The sequence below is a fragment of the Macaca thibetana genome, chromosome 4 (genome assembly GCF_024542745.1).
Source record: "Macaca thibetana thibetana isolate TM-01 chromosome 4, ASM2454274v1, whole genome shotgun sequence".
Taxonomy (NCBI): domain Eukaryota; kingdom Metazoa; phylum Chordata; class Mammalia; order Primates; family Cercopithecidae; genus Macaca; species Macaca thibetana.
This window is the reverse complement of record NC_065581.1, coordinates 102,021,482-102,037,319: the sequence shown is the minus strand read 5'-3', so window position 1 is coordinate 102,037,319 and position 15,838 is coordinate 102,021,482. Positions and strand designations below refer to the sequence as shown.

General features: G+C 39.1%; 1 protein-coding gene across 9 annotated transcripts in view; it reads left to right on the top strand.

The window, feature by feature from the left end:
- Positions 1-15,838, top strand: part of HACE1 (HECT domain and ankyrin repeat containing E3 ubiquitin protein ligase 1) — a 127,800-nt gene that overhangs the window by 12,774 nt on the left and 99,188 nt on the right. For 6 of the 9 annotated variants that reach the window (XM_050786698.1, XM_050786696.1, XM_050786697.1 and 3 more), the window contains exons 5-6: positions 3,691-3,766; positions 15,158-15,289. In XM_050786698.1, coding sequence (XP_050642655.1) covers positions 3,691-3,766; positions 15,158-15,289 — 208 coding nt within the window. Of the gene's footprint in view, positions 1-3,690; positions 3,767-15,157; positions 15,290-15,838 lie in introns of those variants that run through there. The other 3 variants (XM_050786701.1, XM_050786700.1, XM_050786704.1) reach the window with 2 other exon arrangements.

The window sequence follows — 15,838 nt, the reverse complement described above, 5'->3', positions numbered from 1 at the left end:
AATTGTCCACTGTTCTCATAGGTAACAATGTGCTGATTAAACAGTTGTTTTTATAATTAGCCATGTTAGGTATCTTGTAGTGTGTCGCACCCAAGGTCATAGAGTAAATCATTCATTCCCTTGCTGAATTGATCTCAGGTCTAGGTACATTATCCCAAGTGTTGATAGGGTATTGATAAAGGTCTTGAAAAGGTTACATGTAGAAAAATATCTTAGTACTGTGTTTCAACAACCGTGTTAATGAAAGGAGAGATTAGTGCAGAGCAGGGATAAAAACTCTGCTGTCATTTCAGTAGGCAACTGAGTCTTAAGACTTCAGTGTGAAGAGCAAGAAGTAGGTCTTAGACTTGAAAGACAGGATGTTCTTGGTCTGCTGAAAAGAATTTTCATGTACCGTTTTTCAGAAACAAAGTGGCACAGAGAAAATATAGTTTTGATCACTCTGTCAACAGTGATTGAAGACCATTACATTTTAAAAGTGAAGGAATATGGCAGATATTAAATGATTCACAGCCATTCAGCAAGAAGAAAAGGAATAAAAAGAATTGATGACCCTCTCTTTAATTTGGATGCCTTTATGTTTCTATAAAGATGACTCTTGACATTCGATACTTAAATATTTTGGTTTTTATTATTTATTGAGTGGAAGCCTTGTACAACTTAGAGGTGCTCAATGTTTGCTAAGTGACTTGAGTACTTCCTGTGGTAGCTGATGTTTTCAGAAATAGCTTTTTACTATAATTTCTTTATGAGTTCACATTTATCCATACTGAAGTAGAAGTCGTAGTAGAGTTCTTCCCATTTTGTTGGTCCATCTGCGTTTTGGGGCCAGCTTTTTGTTTTGTTCCCTCAGCTGTCATCAGATGGCTGCTGTATTTCTCTTGACCTGCTTTAGCATTTTTCTCTTTGCCATTAGTGCTGTATTGGATTGTCCTCCTTTCCAAAAGAAGCCCCATTAAGCTTCCACAGAGCACTTGGGTGACTGGTCCCTGTGTAATTTTGGTTGTCATAGGCTCCCTATAATTGGTGCAATATCTGAGCAGGAATATAGTTGCTTCTTTGTACAGGGGGATTCAGCATTGCTCATGCTTATGTGAGAATGTTAAAAGGAGAGGCTTTGAAATTATTATGTATTCTTAGGTTGTGTTTTAGTCAGATTTGAAAGAAGACTTTATTTTTTAGGTGATTATGAGCTCATAAAGGGTAGGGCCCATTTGTTACATAATATTTTAGTTCTGTTAGCAAAATAGCACTTATTTATTGGATTGATTTGACTTATTCAGATCCTGGAAAATAGTAATAATGATTGTTCAATAAGAAAGATAGGATATATTTCTCTCCTATATTCCCTGTACCTTTTGCAATTCATTTTTGGGAGGAAAAGCGTTATAGATTACTGCTTTTCTTCAACAACCCCTACAATAAACCCTTTTTTGGGCCTATTTCCCTGGCCCATTCCTACCTATTGATTTATTTTGGCATTATTGGCTTAGGCCAGTGGTCCATAATAGGCTTCTGAAAGGTTTTAGAAATCTACCCATATGGGTATAGACACACGAACACACATTTAAACAATGCATTTATTTTAATGGAACTATCTGGTCTGTGGTCTCATGAGTATTGAATATTTATTTCTTAAGGTTTTCCTAACAGTGTGTTAGATAAAGGAACTTTGTAAATGTTTGATCTTAAAAGTTTACCCAGAGCTTTATTTTCTTCAGTTTCTTTGATTATAATGCTAATTTTAAGTGACATTTAACTTCATTACAAGTACAAAAATCAAAGCAAGTAACTTGTCAGTTCTTTTTTCTTAAAAGTTTTATTCAGTCAATGAGAATTTTAACTATTGATTTACAAGATTGAATATTAATAATCAAAGTTTTATTGAGAGCTACTATGAGGCTGGCTATCCTTAGTACTGAGTTGATTAAAGAAATATGATACAATCCATGGTATGAAGATGTTTATGATCTAGTTGAATAAATGGTAATATGTTCATATATACTATATACTCTGCCATTCAAAGTAATGGCAAAAACCACCATTACTTTTGCACCAACCTCATATTATGTTACTACTATATTTATTATATAATATGTATATAATACATATGTGTTATATATACACACTATAGTGCATATATTACTGTTTACTCACTGGACTATTTACCAGTGAACTGTACATTTAAAAATGGTTTTGATAGGGGCCAGGCGTGGTGGCTCACGCCTGTAATCCCAGCACTTTGGGAGGCCGAGGCAGGCGGATCGTCTGAGGTCAGGAGTTCAAGACCAGCCTGGCCAGCATGGTGAAACCCAGTCTCTACTAAAAATATGAAAAATTAGCTGGGCGTGGTGGCGGGTGCCTGTAATCCCAGCTACTCAGGAGGCTAAGGCAGGAGAATTGCTTGAATCCAGGAGGCAGAGGTTGCAGTGAGCTGAAATTGTGCCATTGCACTCTAGCTTGGGCAACAAAAGCGAAACTCTGTCTCAAAAAAAAGAAAAAAAAAAGGTTGTGATGAAGGCTGGGTGCAGTGGCTCATGCCTGTAATTCGCACTTTGGGAGGCTGAGGGGGTGGATCACCTGATGTCAGGAGTTCGAGACCAGCTTGGCCAACATGGTGAAACCCCGGCTTTACTAAAAGATACAAAAATTAGTCAGGCTTGGTGGCAGGCACCTGTAATCCCAGCTACTCAGGAAGCTGAGACAGGAGAATTGCTTGAACTCGGGAGGCGGAGGTCGCAGTGAGCCGAGATGGCGTCACTGCACTCCAGCCTGGGCAACACAGAGCGAAACTCTGTCTCAAAAAAAAAAAAATGTTTATGATGGGCCGGTCACAGTGGCTCATGTCTGTAATCCCCGCACTTTGGGAGGCCAAGAGGGGCGGATCACGAGGTCAAGAGATCAAGACCATCCTGGCCAACATGGTGAAACCCTGTTTCTACTAAAAATACAAAATTAGCTGGGCATGGTGGCGCATGCCTGAAATCCCAGCTGCTCGGAAGGCTGAGGCAGGAGAATCACTTGAAGCCGGGAGGCGGAGGTTGCGGTGAGCCAAGATCTGCCGCTGCACTTCAGCCTGGTGACAGAGCAAGACACTGTCTCAAAAAAAAACAAGTTATGATGGCAAATTTTATATGTATTTTACCACAGTACAAATAACTGAAAAAAAAATAAAGAGTCTCTGCATCCCCCTCCTCATCCCCCAGTGAGTAGAGGGATACATAGACATGCATTTCATTGATATTCTGAGTATGATTTTATAACATCTTAGTGTTATCTTTTAAATATTTTGCTGACAAGAATGTAGGATACAATGTTGAGACATCATTTTTCTCTATTCATTCCCCTTCCATTAGACTTGTATTTTGTTATGTTTCTGATGAATATTACTGTTTTATGAACTTAGTCAATACTAGAAATTTCTCTACAGTTTGAATGATGATTTGTCCCAATGATATGAAAACCTGACTGTGTCATTGTTTTCTCCTGTAATCTTTGAATCATAGAAGCAGTTTTGTATTTTGCCTCAAGTAGTGTTTGTTTAAATATTGCAGATATCACTTGATATTACAGATAAAGATGTTATGATGTTCTCAGCTGTTATTGATTATAGTTAATATTTCAGTAAATTAATTATCATTTGCATGTGTTTTTTAGTACCAGTTATCCATGACTCTTTTTCCTTTTCAGGCAGAAGAAATGTATGAGTAAATTATTAGAATATAGTGCTGATGTCAACATTTGTAATAATGAAGGCCTTACAGCAGTAAGTGCTATCAATTTCATCTGATGCTTTAAAAGTACGTTTTAGAAAATGATATTGAATGTGAGAGTTTGGCAAAGTGTAGCACAAGTGTTTCTGCAAGTTACTTTTTTTTGAGACAGAGTCTTGCTCTGTCACTCAGGCTGGAGTGCGGTGGTGTAATCTCTGCTCACTGCAATCTCCGCCTCCTGGTTCAAGCGATTCTTGTGCCTCAGCCACCCAAGTATCTGGGATTACAGGTGTGCGCCACCATGCCCAGATAATTTTTATATTTTTAGTAGAGATGGGGTTTCACCATGTTGGCCAGGCTAGTTTCTTACTTCTGGCCTCAAGTGATTCACCTGTCTTGGCCTCCCAAAGTGCTGGGATTATAGGTGTGAGCCACCACACCTGGACTGTGTTACTTCTTTATAGGGATTAAGAAGGTGTAGAATGATTTGAGATAAAGTTTTTAGCAATATTAAGATAAGTTATGGCTCACTGTATTTCTCTCTTCTCCTTTTTAAGTTTATAACTTTCATTTATTTTGAAGTTTATTTCCCTAGCCTTTGTTACTGACTTTTAAGGGACTTCTTAGGAGCATCTCTGCTGAGGTGTGTTATGTGTTCATTATTGGAGAGCTGTTTTTCATTATGTTCTTTTAAGTACTTTTAATATGGTCATTGTAGAATTAGATAGCTAGTCAGAAAGGAAGAAAAAAGGTAACAGAGGGAATGAGCACTTCCTATATTCCTTACGTTCTGAGATAATCACGGTTAAAAAAAAAAAAAAAAAACTTTTGTATTTTTAGTAGAGACGGGGTTTCACCGTGTTGGCCAGGCTGGTCTTGAACTCCTGACCTCAGGTGATCCACCCACCGGCCTCCCAAAGTGCTGGGATTACAGGCGTAAGCCACTGTGTCCAGCCAGTAAAACCTTTTTTTAGAGACAGGGTCTCACTGTCACCCAGGCTGCACTGTAGCAGCATGATCATAGCTCACTGCAACCTCAAACTCTTGGGCTCAAGAAATCATCCAGCATTATCCTTCCAAGTAGCTGGGACTATAAGTGTGTGTCACTGCCCTTGGCTAGTATATTTTGTATTTTTTTGTAGAGTTGGGGTCCTGCTTTGATGCCCAGGCTGGTCTTGAACTCTTGGCCTCAAGCAATCCTTTCACTTCTGCATCCCAATGATAAAGTCACTGTTAACATTTTGTTCTATTATTAGACTTATATTTTATATAAAGTAGTATTGGCCATTTTGCCATACCACTTTCTTTGGAAAAATAAGTTTATATATTTTTGAATCACATGGAGGTGGTATGGGATATTGCTGAAGAGATTGTTGAAGTCCCAAAGTTTTAACCAAATTGTCATTATTTAATGGAGCATTATTAATTTTAGAAGTAGAGATAACAGGCTGGGCGCGGTGGCTCGTGCCTGTAATCCCAGCACTTTGGGAGGCCAAGGCAGGCGGATCACGAGGTCAGAAGATCCAGACCATCCTGGCTAACACGGCGAAACTCTGTCTCTACTAAAAATACAAAAAATTAGCCAGGTGTGGTGGCACATGCCAGTAGTCCCAGCTACTCAGGAAGCTGAGGCAGGAGAATGACGAGAACCTGGGAGGCGGAGCTTGCAGTGAGCCGAGATCGTGCCACTGCACTCCACCTGAGCGACAGAGCGAGACTCTGTCTCAAAAAAATAAATAAATAAGTAAGAAGTAGAGATAACATAGAATTATGTTGCTGTTGAGCAGTTGTTTTGAAATCATGGCAGAAAATGTTAAGTTTTATTTATTATACATTCCTTTGATAGTATTTATATTTTGAATCTTTTAATTTGTGAATAGAGAATAATATTGAATGTTTACTTACCTTGCTGATTTTCAAGGCCTTTATGATTAAAAATTGGGGGATGAGGTATAGAAAAACAACTTTCCTAAGATTTTGAATGGCTTATTATAGAATAAACTCAATCACGATTATTATATGGAGTCTACAATTCCTATAAAAATTCAGATTTTGTTATATATTAATAATATAATACAACCTATTCTGTAAGGAAAGACTGTATTCTGAATATCTGTAGGATGCTTAGTGACATGGTAGGTACAACAGAGCGTTATGAAACCCTAGAAATAACATGTATCTTTCCTTAGGACACTAACCAGTTTAGGCATGATGGTTCAGTGTTAATATAATCTGTTTTAATTGCGTAAGATTTTATCTGGCCGGGCGCGGTGGCTCAAGCCTGTAATCCCAGCACTTTGGGAGGTCGAGACGGGCGGATCACGAGGTCAGGAGATCGAAACCATCCTGGCTAACACGGTGAAACCCCGTCTCTATTAAGAAATACAAAAAACTAGCCGGGCGAGGTGGCGGGCGCCTGTAGTCCCAGCTACTCGGGAGGCTGAGGCCGGAGAATGGCGTGAACCCGGGAGGCGGAGCTTGCAGTGAGCTGAGATCCGGCCACTGCACTCCAGCCTGGGCGACAGAGCAAGACTCCGTCTCAAAAAAAAAAAAAAAAAAAAAAAAAAAAAGATTTTATCTGTTAATTTCTTCCCTTCTTTCCTGTACTTTAAGGGAGGTGGAATAGAAAATTTGTAAAAATAAAATTTTTATTTAACAAAATTATTCATGTATGTATTTAAAGAATCAAATATTCTACATGGCTTGCAGAAAACAGTCTCTTGGCCTTCCTCCCCAACCTCCAAACTTCCCACTCCCTAAACAACCTCTCTCAGCTATTTTTTTTTTTTTCTTTTGAAACAGAGTCTCGCTGTCTCCCAGGCTGGAGTGCAATGGCACAATCCCGGCTCACTGCAGCTTCCACCTCACGGGTTCAAGTGATTCTCCTGCCTCAGCCTCCCGAGTAGCTGGGATTATAGGCACCGCTACCATGCCCAGCTAATTTTTTTTTTTTTTTGAGACGGAGTTTCACTCTTGTTGCCCAGGCTGGAGTGCAATGGTGCTATCTTGGCTCTCTACAACCTCCGCCTACCAGGTTCAAGAGATTCTCCTGCCTCAGCCTCCCGAGTAGCTGGGATTACAGGCATGTGCCACCATGCCTGGCTAATTTTGTATTTTTAGTAGAGCTGGGGTTTCTCCATGTTGGTCAGACTGGTCTTGAACTCCTGACCTCAGGTGATCGCCTGCTTCAGCCTCCCAAAATGCTGGGATTACAGGTGTGAGCCACCACGTCCAGCTAATTTTGTATTTTTAGTAGAGACAGGTTTTCTCCATGTTGGTCAGGCTAGTGTTGAACTCCCAACGACAGGTGATCCATCCCCTTTTGGCCACCTGAAGTGCTGGGATTACAGGTGTGAGCCACTGCGCCCAGCCTCTCTCAGCTATTTTAATGGATTTTAAAATGTTGTCTCTGTATATTTAAATAGCATGCTAAATGCTACTTCTTGGTTTTTTGGTTTTAGGCATCGCCTGTTGATTTTCTGGAAGATGAGGCGATTGTTCTCTTTTTCAGCCCCTCCTCCCACCCTGTCATGTATAAGCACTTTACCCTTGTATCCCTCCAATAAAATTATTGTAATTTAGTTAGATCATTTTTGTGTGTTTTTATATTTTTCACTACACAAAAACTATTCATAGTTAAGCCAAATAGTTGGTTATAGTTGCTTTCCTTTCTTGCATGACATTTTATTTCCCTGTAGTTAATGATTGTCTTTTTTAAAAAATTAAGATAATTGTAGATTCACATGCAGTGCTAAGAAATAATAGAGAGAGAGAGAGAGAGAGAGATGCCCTGCACTTTTTGCCTAGTTTCCTCCAGTGGTAACATTTTGCAAAATTATAGTATAATATTACAATAAGGACATGGACATTGATACAATCCATCTTATTGAGATTTCCTCAGTTTTATTTTATTTTATTTTTTTGAGACAGAATCTCACTCTGTTGCCCAGGCTGGAGTGCAGTGGTGCAATCTCGGCTCACTGCAACCTCCGCCTCCTGCGTTCAAACAATCCTCCTGCCTCGGTCTCCCAAGTAGCTGGGACCACAGGCGTGTGTCACCATGCTCGGCTAATTTTTGCACTTTTACTAGAGATGGGGTTTCACCATGTTGGTCAAGTTGGTCTTGAGCTCCTGACCTCAGGTGATCTACCTGCCTTGGTCTTCCAAAATGCTGGGATTACCGGTGTGAGCCTCCGTGCTTGGCCTTCTTCAGTTTTAATTGTATGTGTGTGTATGTTTATGTATTTTAAGTTCTATTCATTTTTATTACCTGTGTAGGCTACCTGTGTAGTTTTATTACCTGTACATGGTATATTTTCACCACCATAGTCAATATTCTGAACATTTCTAACACCACAGAGATATGTCATGTTGCCCTTTTGTAACCATACCTTTCCCTTTGTCCTTCATATCCCATGGCTAACCTATAGCAACCATTACTTTGTTTTCCATTAGTCATTTCAGGAATGTTACAGAGATGGAATTATATTGTGTGGAACCTTTGAGGATTGTTTTTTTTTTTTTTTTTGTCATGTTCCCTGGAGACTTACCTAGGTTATACTTATCAATAGTTTGTTCCTTTATAATGCTGAATAGTATTCCATCTAGTAGTGGATATACCACCATTTGTTTGACTATTTACTTGTTAAAAGACATTTGGGTCATTTCTGGTTTGGGGCTATTATGAGTAAAGCTGTTAAAAACATTAGGGTACACATTTTTGTGTGGACATAAGTTTTTGTTTTTCTGGGATAAATGTCCAGGAATGCAGTTGTTTTCCATAGTGGCTATACAAATTCACATTCACACCAACAGTGTATGACAGTTCCTGTTTCTTGACATCGTCGCCAACATTTCTTATTGCCTGTTTTTTGGATATAAACCATTTTAACAGGAGTGAGATGATACCTCATTGTAGTTTCTTTGATGATCAGTGATGTTGAGCACCTTTTTATATACCTGTTTTCCATTTGTATGTCTTCTTTTGAGAAGTGTCTACTCAGATCTTTCATTCTTTTTTTAATCGAATTTTTTTTTTATTACTATAGAGTTGTTTGAATTCGTTATATATTCTGGTTATTAATCCTTTGTCAGATGGATAGTTTGCAGTTATTTTCTCCCATTTTGTGGATTGTTTCTTTACTTTGTTGGTGGTTTCCTTTCCTGTGCAGAAGCATTTTAACTTGAAGTGATCCCGTTTGTCCATTTTTGCTTTGGTTACTTTTGCTTTTACTCAAAAGCAGATTTACTCCAGAAATTTGCTCAAGGGGTATTACTCAAGAAAGCTTTGCCCAAACCAATGTCCTGGAGAGTTTCCCCAGTGTTTTTAGTAGTTTCATGTCTTAGATTTAAGTTTTTAGTTCATTTTTATTTGATTTTTGTATATGGCAAGAGATACAGGGGCTAGTTTCATTTTTTGTTTATGGATATCCAGTTTTCCCAGCACCATTTATTGAAGGGATGGTCCCTACTCCCAGTGTGTGTTCTTGGCACCTTGTAGAAAATGAGTTCACTGTAGATGCATGGATTTGTTTCTGGGTTATCTGCTCTGTTCCGTTGGTCTGTGTGTCTGTTTTTGTACCAGTACCATGCTGTTTTGGTTACTATAGCTCTGTAGTATAATTTGAAGTCAGGTAATGATATTCCTCCAGTCTTTATCTTTTTACTCACAATGGCTTTTGTTCTAGATCTTTTGTGATTCCATATAAATTTTGGAATTATCTTTTCTGTTTCTGTGAAGAATGTCATTGGTATTTTGATAGAGAATACATTGAATCCATAGATTGCTTTGAGTAGTATGGACATTTTGACAGTATTGATTCTTCCAACCCTTAGGAATATTTTTTCATTTTTGTGTGTGCCGCCTTCAGTTTCTTGTATCTTTTTTTTATAGTTTTCTTTTAGATGTCTTTCACTTCTTTGGTTAAGCTGATTCCTAGGTATTTTATTTTATTTGTAGCTGTCATAAATGGGATTACTTTCTTTACTTCTTTTTCAGGTTGTTTGCTGCTGACATCGGAATGCTACTGATTTTTGTATGTTGGTTTCCTATTTTGCAGCTTACCTGTTTACCAGTGCTAACAGTTTTTTGGTGGAGTCTTAAGTTTTTCCAATACAAGATCATATCATCTGCAGACAAAAATAATTTGACATCTTTCTTTCTAATTTGAATGTCTTTTGTTTCTTTCTTTTCCCTGATTGCTCTAGCTAGGTCTTCCAGTACTGTTTTTAGTAATGGTGTTAAGAGCAAAAGTTAAATCTTCTGAAGAGCAAAAGTTTTAAATTTTGAAGTCAAATTGATCAGTTTTTCACGTTATGAGTCATGCTTTTGGTATCAAGAACTCTTTGCCTAGCCCTCGATCCTAAAGATTTTCTCCTATCTTTTTTTCTAAAAGTTTTATGTTTCTGTGTTTCACATTTAAGTCTATGATCTCTTTCGAGTTACTGTTTGCATAAGATATGAGGCTTAGGTCAAGGCTTCCTTTTTTTTTTTCCGCCTGTGAATGTCCAGTACTAGCACTGTTTGTTGAAAAGGCTGTCCTTTCTGCATGAATGTGGTTTTGCATCTATCTCAAAAATCAGTTGGGCATATTTGTGTGGATCCACTTGTGGACTTTCTATTCGTTCCACTGATCTGTGTGTCTCTACTAATCTCTCTGCTAATACCACACTGTCTTGATTACTGTAGCTGTAAGTCTTTTCTTTTTTTTTTTTGAGATGGAGTCTCGCTCTTTCGCCCAGGCTGGAGTGCGGTGGCACGATATCGGCTCACTGCAAGCTCTGCCTCCAGGGTTCACACCATTCTCCTGCCTCAGCCTCCTGAGTAGCTGGGACTACAGGCGCCCGCCACCTTGCCCAGCTAATTTTTTGTATTTTTAGTAGAGACGGGGTTTCACCGTGTTAGCCAGGATGGTCTCAATCTCCTGACTTCGTGATCCACCTGCCTCGGCCTCCCAAAGTGCTGGGATTACAGGCTTGAGCCACCGGTCCCAGCCTGTAGCTGTAAGTCTTAATAACAGGTAGAATAATTCCTCTCACTTTATTTTTCTTTGTCAGGATTGTGTTAGCCATTCTGATTCCTTTGCCTTTCCATATAAATTTTACAATAAACTCGTCTACGTCAACAAAAAAACCTTGCTGGAATTTTGATTGGAGTTGCTTTAAACTGATAGATCAATTTGGGGAGAATTGTTATCTTTACTATGTTGATTGAGTCTTTTAATCCATAAACACAGTATGTCTCCACACTTACTTAGGTCTTTGATTTTTTTCATTAGAATTTTGTACAGCACAGTCTGGGGATTTTGTGCATTGTTTTCATAAGCATATAACTATTTCATTTTCTTTGGCATAATTGTAAATGGCATTGTATTTTTAATTTGAGTTTATGCATGTTCAGATGGAAATGCAATTGGTTTTTGTGTGTTAATTATGTGTCTTGCAATCTTGCTGAACTCGCTTATTAGTTCTAGGCGATTTTGGGCAAATTGCTTGGGATTTTCTACATAGACAGTCATGTTGTTGGCATGTAGAGACAGTTTTTTGTTTGTTTATTCATTTAGACAGAGTCTCATTCTGTCACGCAGGCTACAGTCCAGTGGCACGATCTTGGCTCACTGCAACCTCTGCCTCCTGGATTCAAGCAGTTCTCCTGCCTTAGCCACCCGAGTGGCTAGGATTACAGGTGTGCGCCACCACGCCCAGCTGATTTTTGTATTTTTATTTTTTTAATTTTTTAATTTTTTTTTTTTGAGACGGAGTCTCGCTCTGTTGCCCAGGCTGGAGTGCAGTGGCCGGATCTCAGCTCACTGCAAGCTCCGCCTCCCGGGTTTACGCCATTCTCCTGCCTCAGCCTCCGAGTAGCTGGGATTACAGGTGCCCGCCACCTCGCCCGGCTAGTTTTGTGTATTTTTTAGTAGAGACAGGGTTTCGCCGGGTTAGCCAGGATGGTCTCGATCTCTGATCCACCCGTCTCGGCCTCCCAAAGTGCTGGGATTACAGGCTTGAGCCACCGCGCCCGGCCGATTTTTGTATTTTTAATAGAGACGGGGTTACACCATGTTGGCCAGGCTGGTCTTGATCTCCAGACCTCAGGTGATTCACCTGCCTCGGCCTCCCAAAGTATTGGGATTACAAGCATGAGCCACTGCGCCAGGCCTTTATTTCTTTCTTTTCCAGTTTGTATGTCTTTGATATCTGTTTTGTGCCCTACTGCTTTATTAAAGTTTTCTTATAACTTATTACTAATTCATTACCAAAGTCTCTCTCAGCTTTATAAATATCCTCTTAATAGTATGCAGTACCTTTCATGTCCTTGATTATGTCTTGAAGGAGTCTCTTAAGGAGACTTCTGTGCTCTCTTGGCTGGGTTGGTTGATACCTAGGTCTGCTGCACAGTTGTTTGGAATGTCTCATCATCATCCTGGGGATTCCTTTTGCTTTTTTCTTGCTTTGGGTTCTCTGTTATATGGGTCTCATATCCATCTTTTCTGGTAAGTATTCTGTCATTCTGATAGAGCACAACCCTGACAGTTTCCTGAGAAAAAGTGTGCATGGGAGATGTGTTGCCATCTTGCATGTTTGATATGACTCAAGTCTTTGAGTCTGATTATGTGATTGACAGTTTAGCTGACAATCTAGACGAGACATCATTTTTCCTTAGAATTTTGAAAGCATTGCTTTGTTGTCTTCTTACTTTGTTTTGAAGTTTAGTACTATTTTGATTCTTGATTGTTTATATGAAATCTGTTTTGATTTTTCTCTCTAGAAACTTACTGAATCTACTTTGTCCATGGTGTTCTAAAATCCTGTGATTATTATATCTTGGTTTGGCTTTATTTTATCCATTTAGCTGGATAATATTGAGACCCTGTCAGCCTGGAAACTCATGTAATGGGAACTTATGAGAAATATTCGTAAATTATTACTTTCATGATTTTTTTTTCTGTTTTCTGTCTTTTCTCAGTTTTATTTTTTCCCCAACTCCTGTTATTTAAACGTTAGACCTATTCACACTAGCCCTTTAATATTCCTACTTTTTCTCATTTCTTCATTTCTTTTATCTTTTTACTTTTAGGGAGACTTCCTCAATCTTTTCTTCTAAAGCTTCTTTTGAGTTTGCACGTCTCTATCATAGTATTAATTTCCAAGAGTTTTTTTTTTCCTTGTTTCTTTCAAAAAATAGTATCCTTTTCTCATTTCAAGGACGCAATCAGTATGTTCTCTCTCTGACAGTATTAAATATAGTTTTTTCTTGAATATTCATGGTTCCTTTTTCCCCCTACTTTTTGCTTTAAAAAATTTTTGTATTTTGTCTTTCAAATTAGATGCGTTTATCAAATGTTTGGTGGAAATGGAAAAAGCTATTTGAAGACTGTCAGCATGAGTGAGGTTTGTTCACTAGGGCCTTCAGTGTAGGATGATCTCCTTGGACATTTGCCTCTTGGACCTTTCCAGTGTCGATCTCTTTAGGCATTTACTCTTGAGCTGGTCATACTCCTCAGAGAAGACTCTTCCAACTGCCCTGAAGATGTTAACAGTCTGTGTGCTGGATAGAGAAGAATGCTTTGTAAAATCAATATTCAGTATTTAAACTTGCACTTAATCTCCCCTTCTTAATGTGGTATTCCTGGTTCAGTGTGCCTGGTGTCTCTTACCTAGAGACTGTTTTCAAGCCTCTTGCATTCTATCTGATTGAGGAGGGGCCATTACTGGCCTTGCACAGTTGGGGAGGGTTAGAGATATGAGGCTCTAAATCTTGTTAGATAAACTTTCAACCTCTTTTCAAAAGGTGCATGGTGCTTACTATTGATTCTTGAGCCTTTTGGGAGTCCTGTAATCTGAATCACATTTTTTTGGGGGGGTTTCTCTAATACTGGTGTAACATTCTGACAAGTTAACAAGTATAATCTGACAAGATAAAAAGCATCATCTATTTTCTTTGCTTCCAAAACTTGCTGTTCTCTCTGTATCTTTATGGATCTAGTCTTTAAGGAAATACTCTTTACTGTCATTTCTGTGGGGTTTAGGGAAGAAGTAGAGACTGATGCATGGATTAAACCTGCCATTTTAAAACAGGGATTTCATGATTTTCTTTTTAATGAAAAAAAAAATCATGTGAAAAATTAATGGATAGCATAGTCCAAAGTTTTAACATTGATTATCTTTGAGTGGTAGACTCATAGGTGTTTTATATATATTTTTATCCTCCTTTTTTTATTTATGCAAGATACGTGTGTTACTTGTAAAATATAGGAAGTAAGGGAGATAGCATTGCAATGTTAATTACTTTTTAACTTAACGTTTGCTTCTGGGAAAGGAAAAATATCTAATACCTTTTCTCCAGAGACAAGCTATGCATAGAGTCCAGGATTATCTGAGAAGCAGAGTATTTGATGATCGGAAGCTTAGTATACTATTTTGAACCATTGTGAGTTATTTTAAAACAATTTTTTTTTTTTTTTTTGAGACAGGTTCTCACTCTGTTACCTAGGTAGGAGTGCAGTGGCACAATCATAGCTCATTGTAGCCTCAAACTCCTGGGCTCAAGGGATCCTCCCACCTTAGCATCCTGAGAAACTAGGACCATAGGTGTATGCCACCATGCCCAGCTAATTTTTTTTTTTTTTTTTTGAGACGGAGTCTTGCTCTGTTGCCAGGCTGGAGTGCAGTGGCACGATCTCAGCTCACCGCAACTGCCACCTCCTGGGTTCAAGCGATTCCCTTGCCTCAACCTCCCAAATAGCTGGGATTACAGGCATACGCCAACATGCCCAGCTAATTTTTTATGTTTTAGTAGAGACAAGGTTTCACCATGTTGGCCAAGATGGTCTTGATTTCCTGACCTCGTGATCCTCCTGCCTCGGCCTCCCAAAGTGCCGGGATTACTGGCGTGAGCTACCGCGCCCGGCTGCCCAGCTGATTTTTAAATTTTTTATAGAAGCAGGTTCTTGCTACGTTGCCCAGGCTGATCTTGAACTCATTTTGTTCAAGCAATCCTCCTGCCTCAACTTCCCAAAATGCTGAGATTACAAACATGAGTCACCACTTCCAGCTGCATTGGGTTCTTGATTTTGAAATCTGTGGTAATGTAATCTGCATCTTGATACAGAAATTTTCCTCATATAAAACCTAGTTTCAGCTATTTAGGAGGCTGAGGCAGGAGGATCACTTGAGCTCAGGAGTTTGAGTCCAACCTGAACAACATAGCAAGACCCCAACTCTAAAAAGAACCCCAAACCCATAAATAAAACTTAAACAAATTAAAAAAAGGAAAAAAATTACATGGACTTAAAATACCTTTAGTTTTAAACCATTATATGGACTTAAAATGCCTTTAGATTTGCATGAGCAAGTCACGTTCAGCTAAGAAATAACATTATTTATCTGCTGTTTTTATATAAAACACTACTACACAAACGTTAAGTAACTAAATGGCTTCACAGATACACTGGCTGGCTGTGAATGGGCGGACAGAACTACTCCATGACCTTGTGCAGCATGTCAGTGATGTTGATGTTGAGGATGCCATGGGGCAGACAGCACTGCATGTTGCCTGCCAGAACGGTCACAAGACGGTAAGTTCAGCCATGAGGACTTTAAGCTGCATGTGTTTGTTTTTTAAAATTGAACTCATGAAAAGTTTTTCACTGTGCATGTTTGGGAACATGAAGCATAATAGCAAAATCTTATTTTCTGCATCTTATGGACTTTTTCTTTTTTGAGACAGGGTCTCACTTTGTTGCCCAGGCTGGAGTGCAATGGTGGTATCCTAGGTCACCGCGGCCTTAAACTCCTGTGCTCAAGTGATCCTCCCACCTCAGCCTCCCGAGTAGCTGGGATTACATGTGTGAACCACTGCACCTGGCCCATATGGACTTCTGATAAATATATTGTGTATGGTTAGAAGAAATAGAAAATAGTGCTTTTGGGCTGGGAGCCGTGGCTCACAGCTGTAATCCCAGCACTTTGGAAGGCTGAGATGGGTGGATCGCTTGAGCTCAGGAGTTCAGCCTGGGCAACATGGTGAAACCCCATCTCTACTAAAAATACAAAAAAATTTAGCTGGGTATGGTGGCATGCACCAGTAGTCTCAGCTATTCCAGAGGCTGAAGTGGGAGAATTGC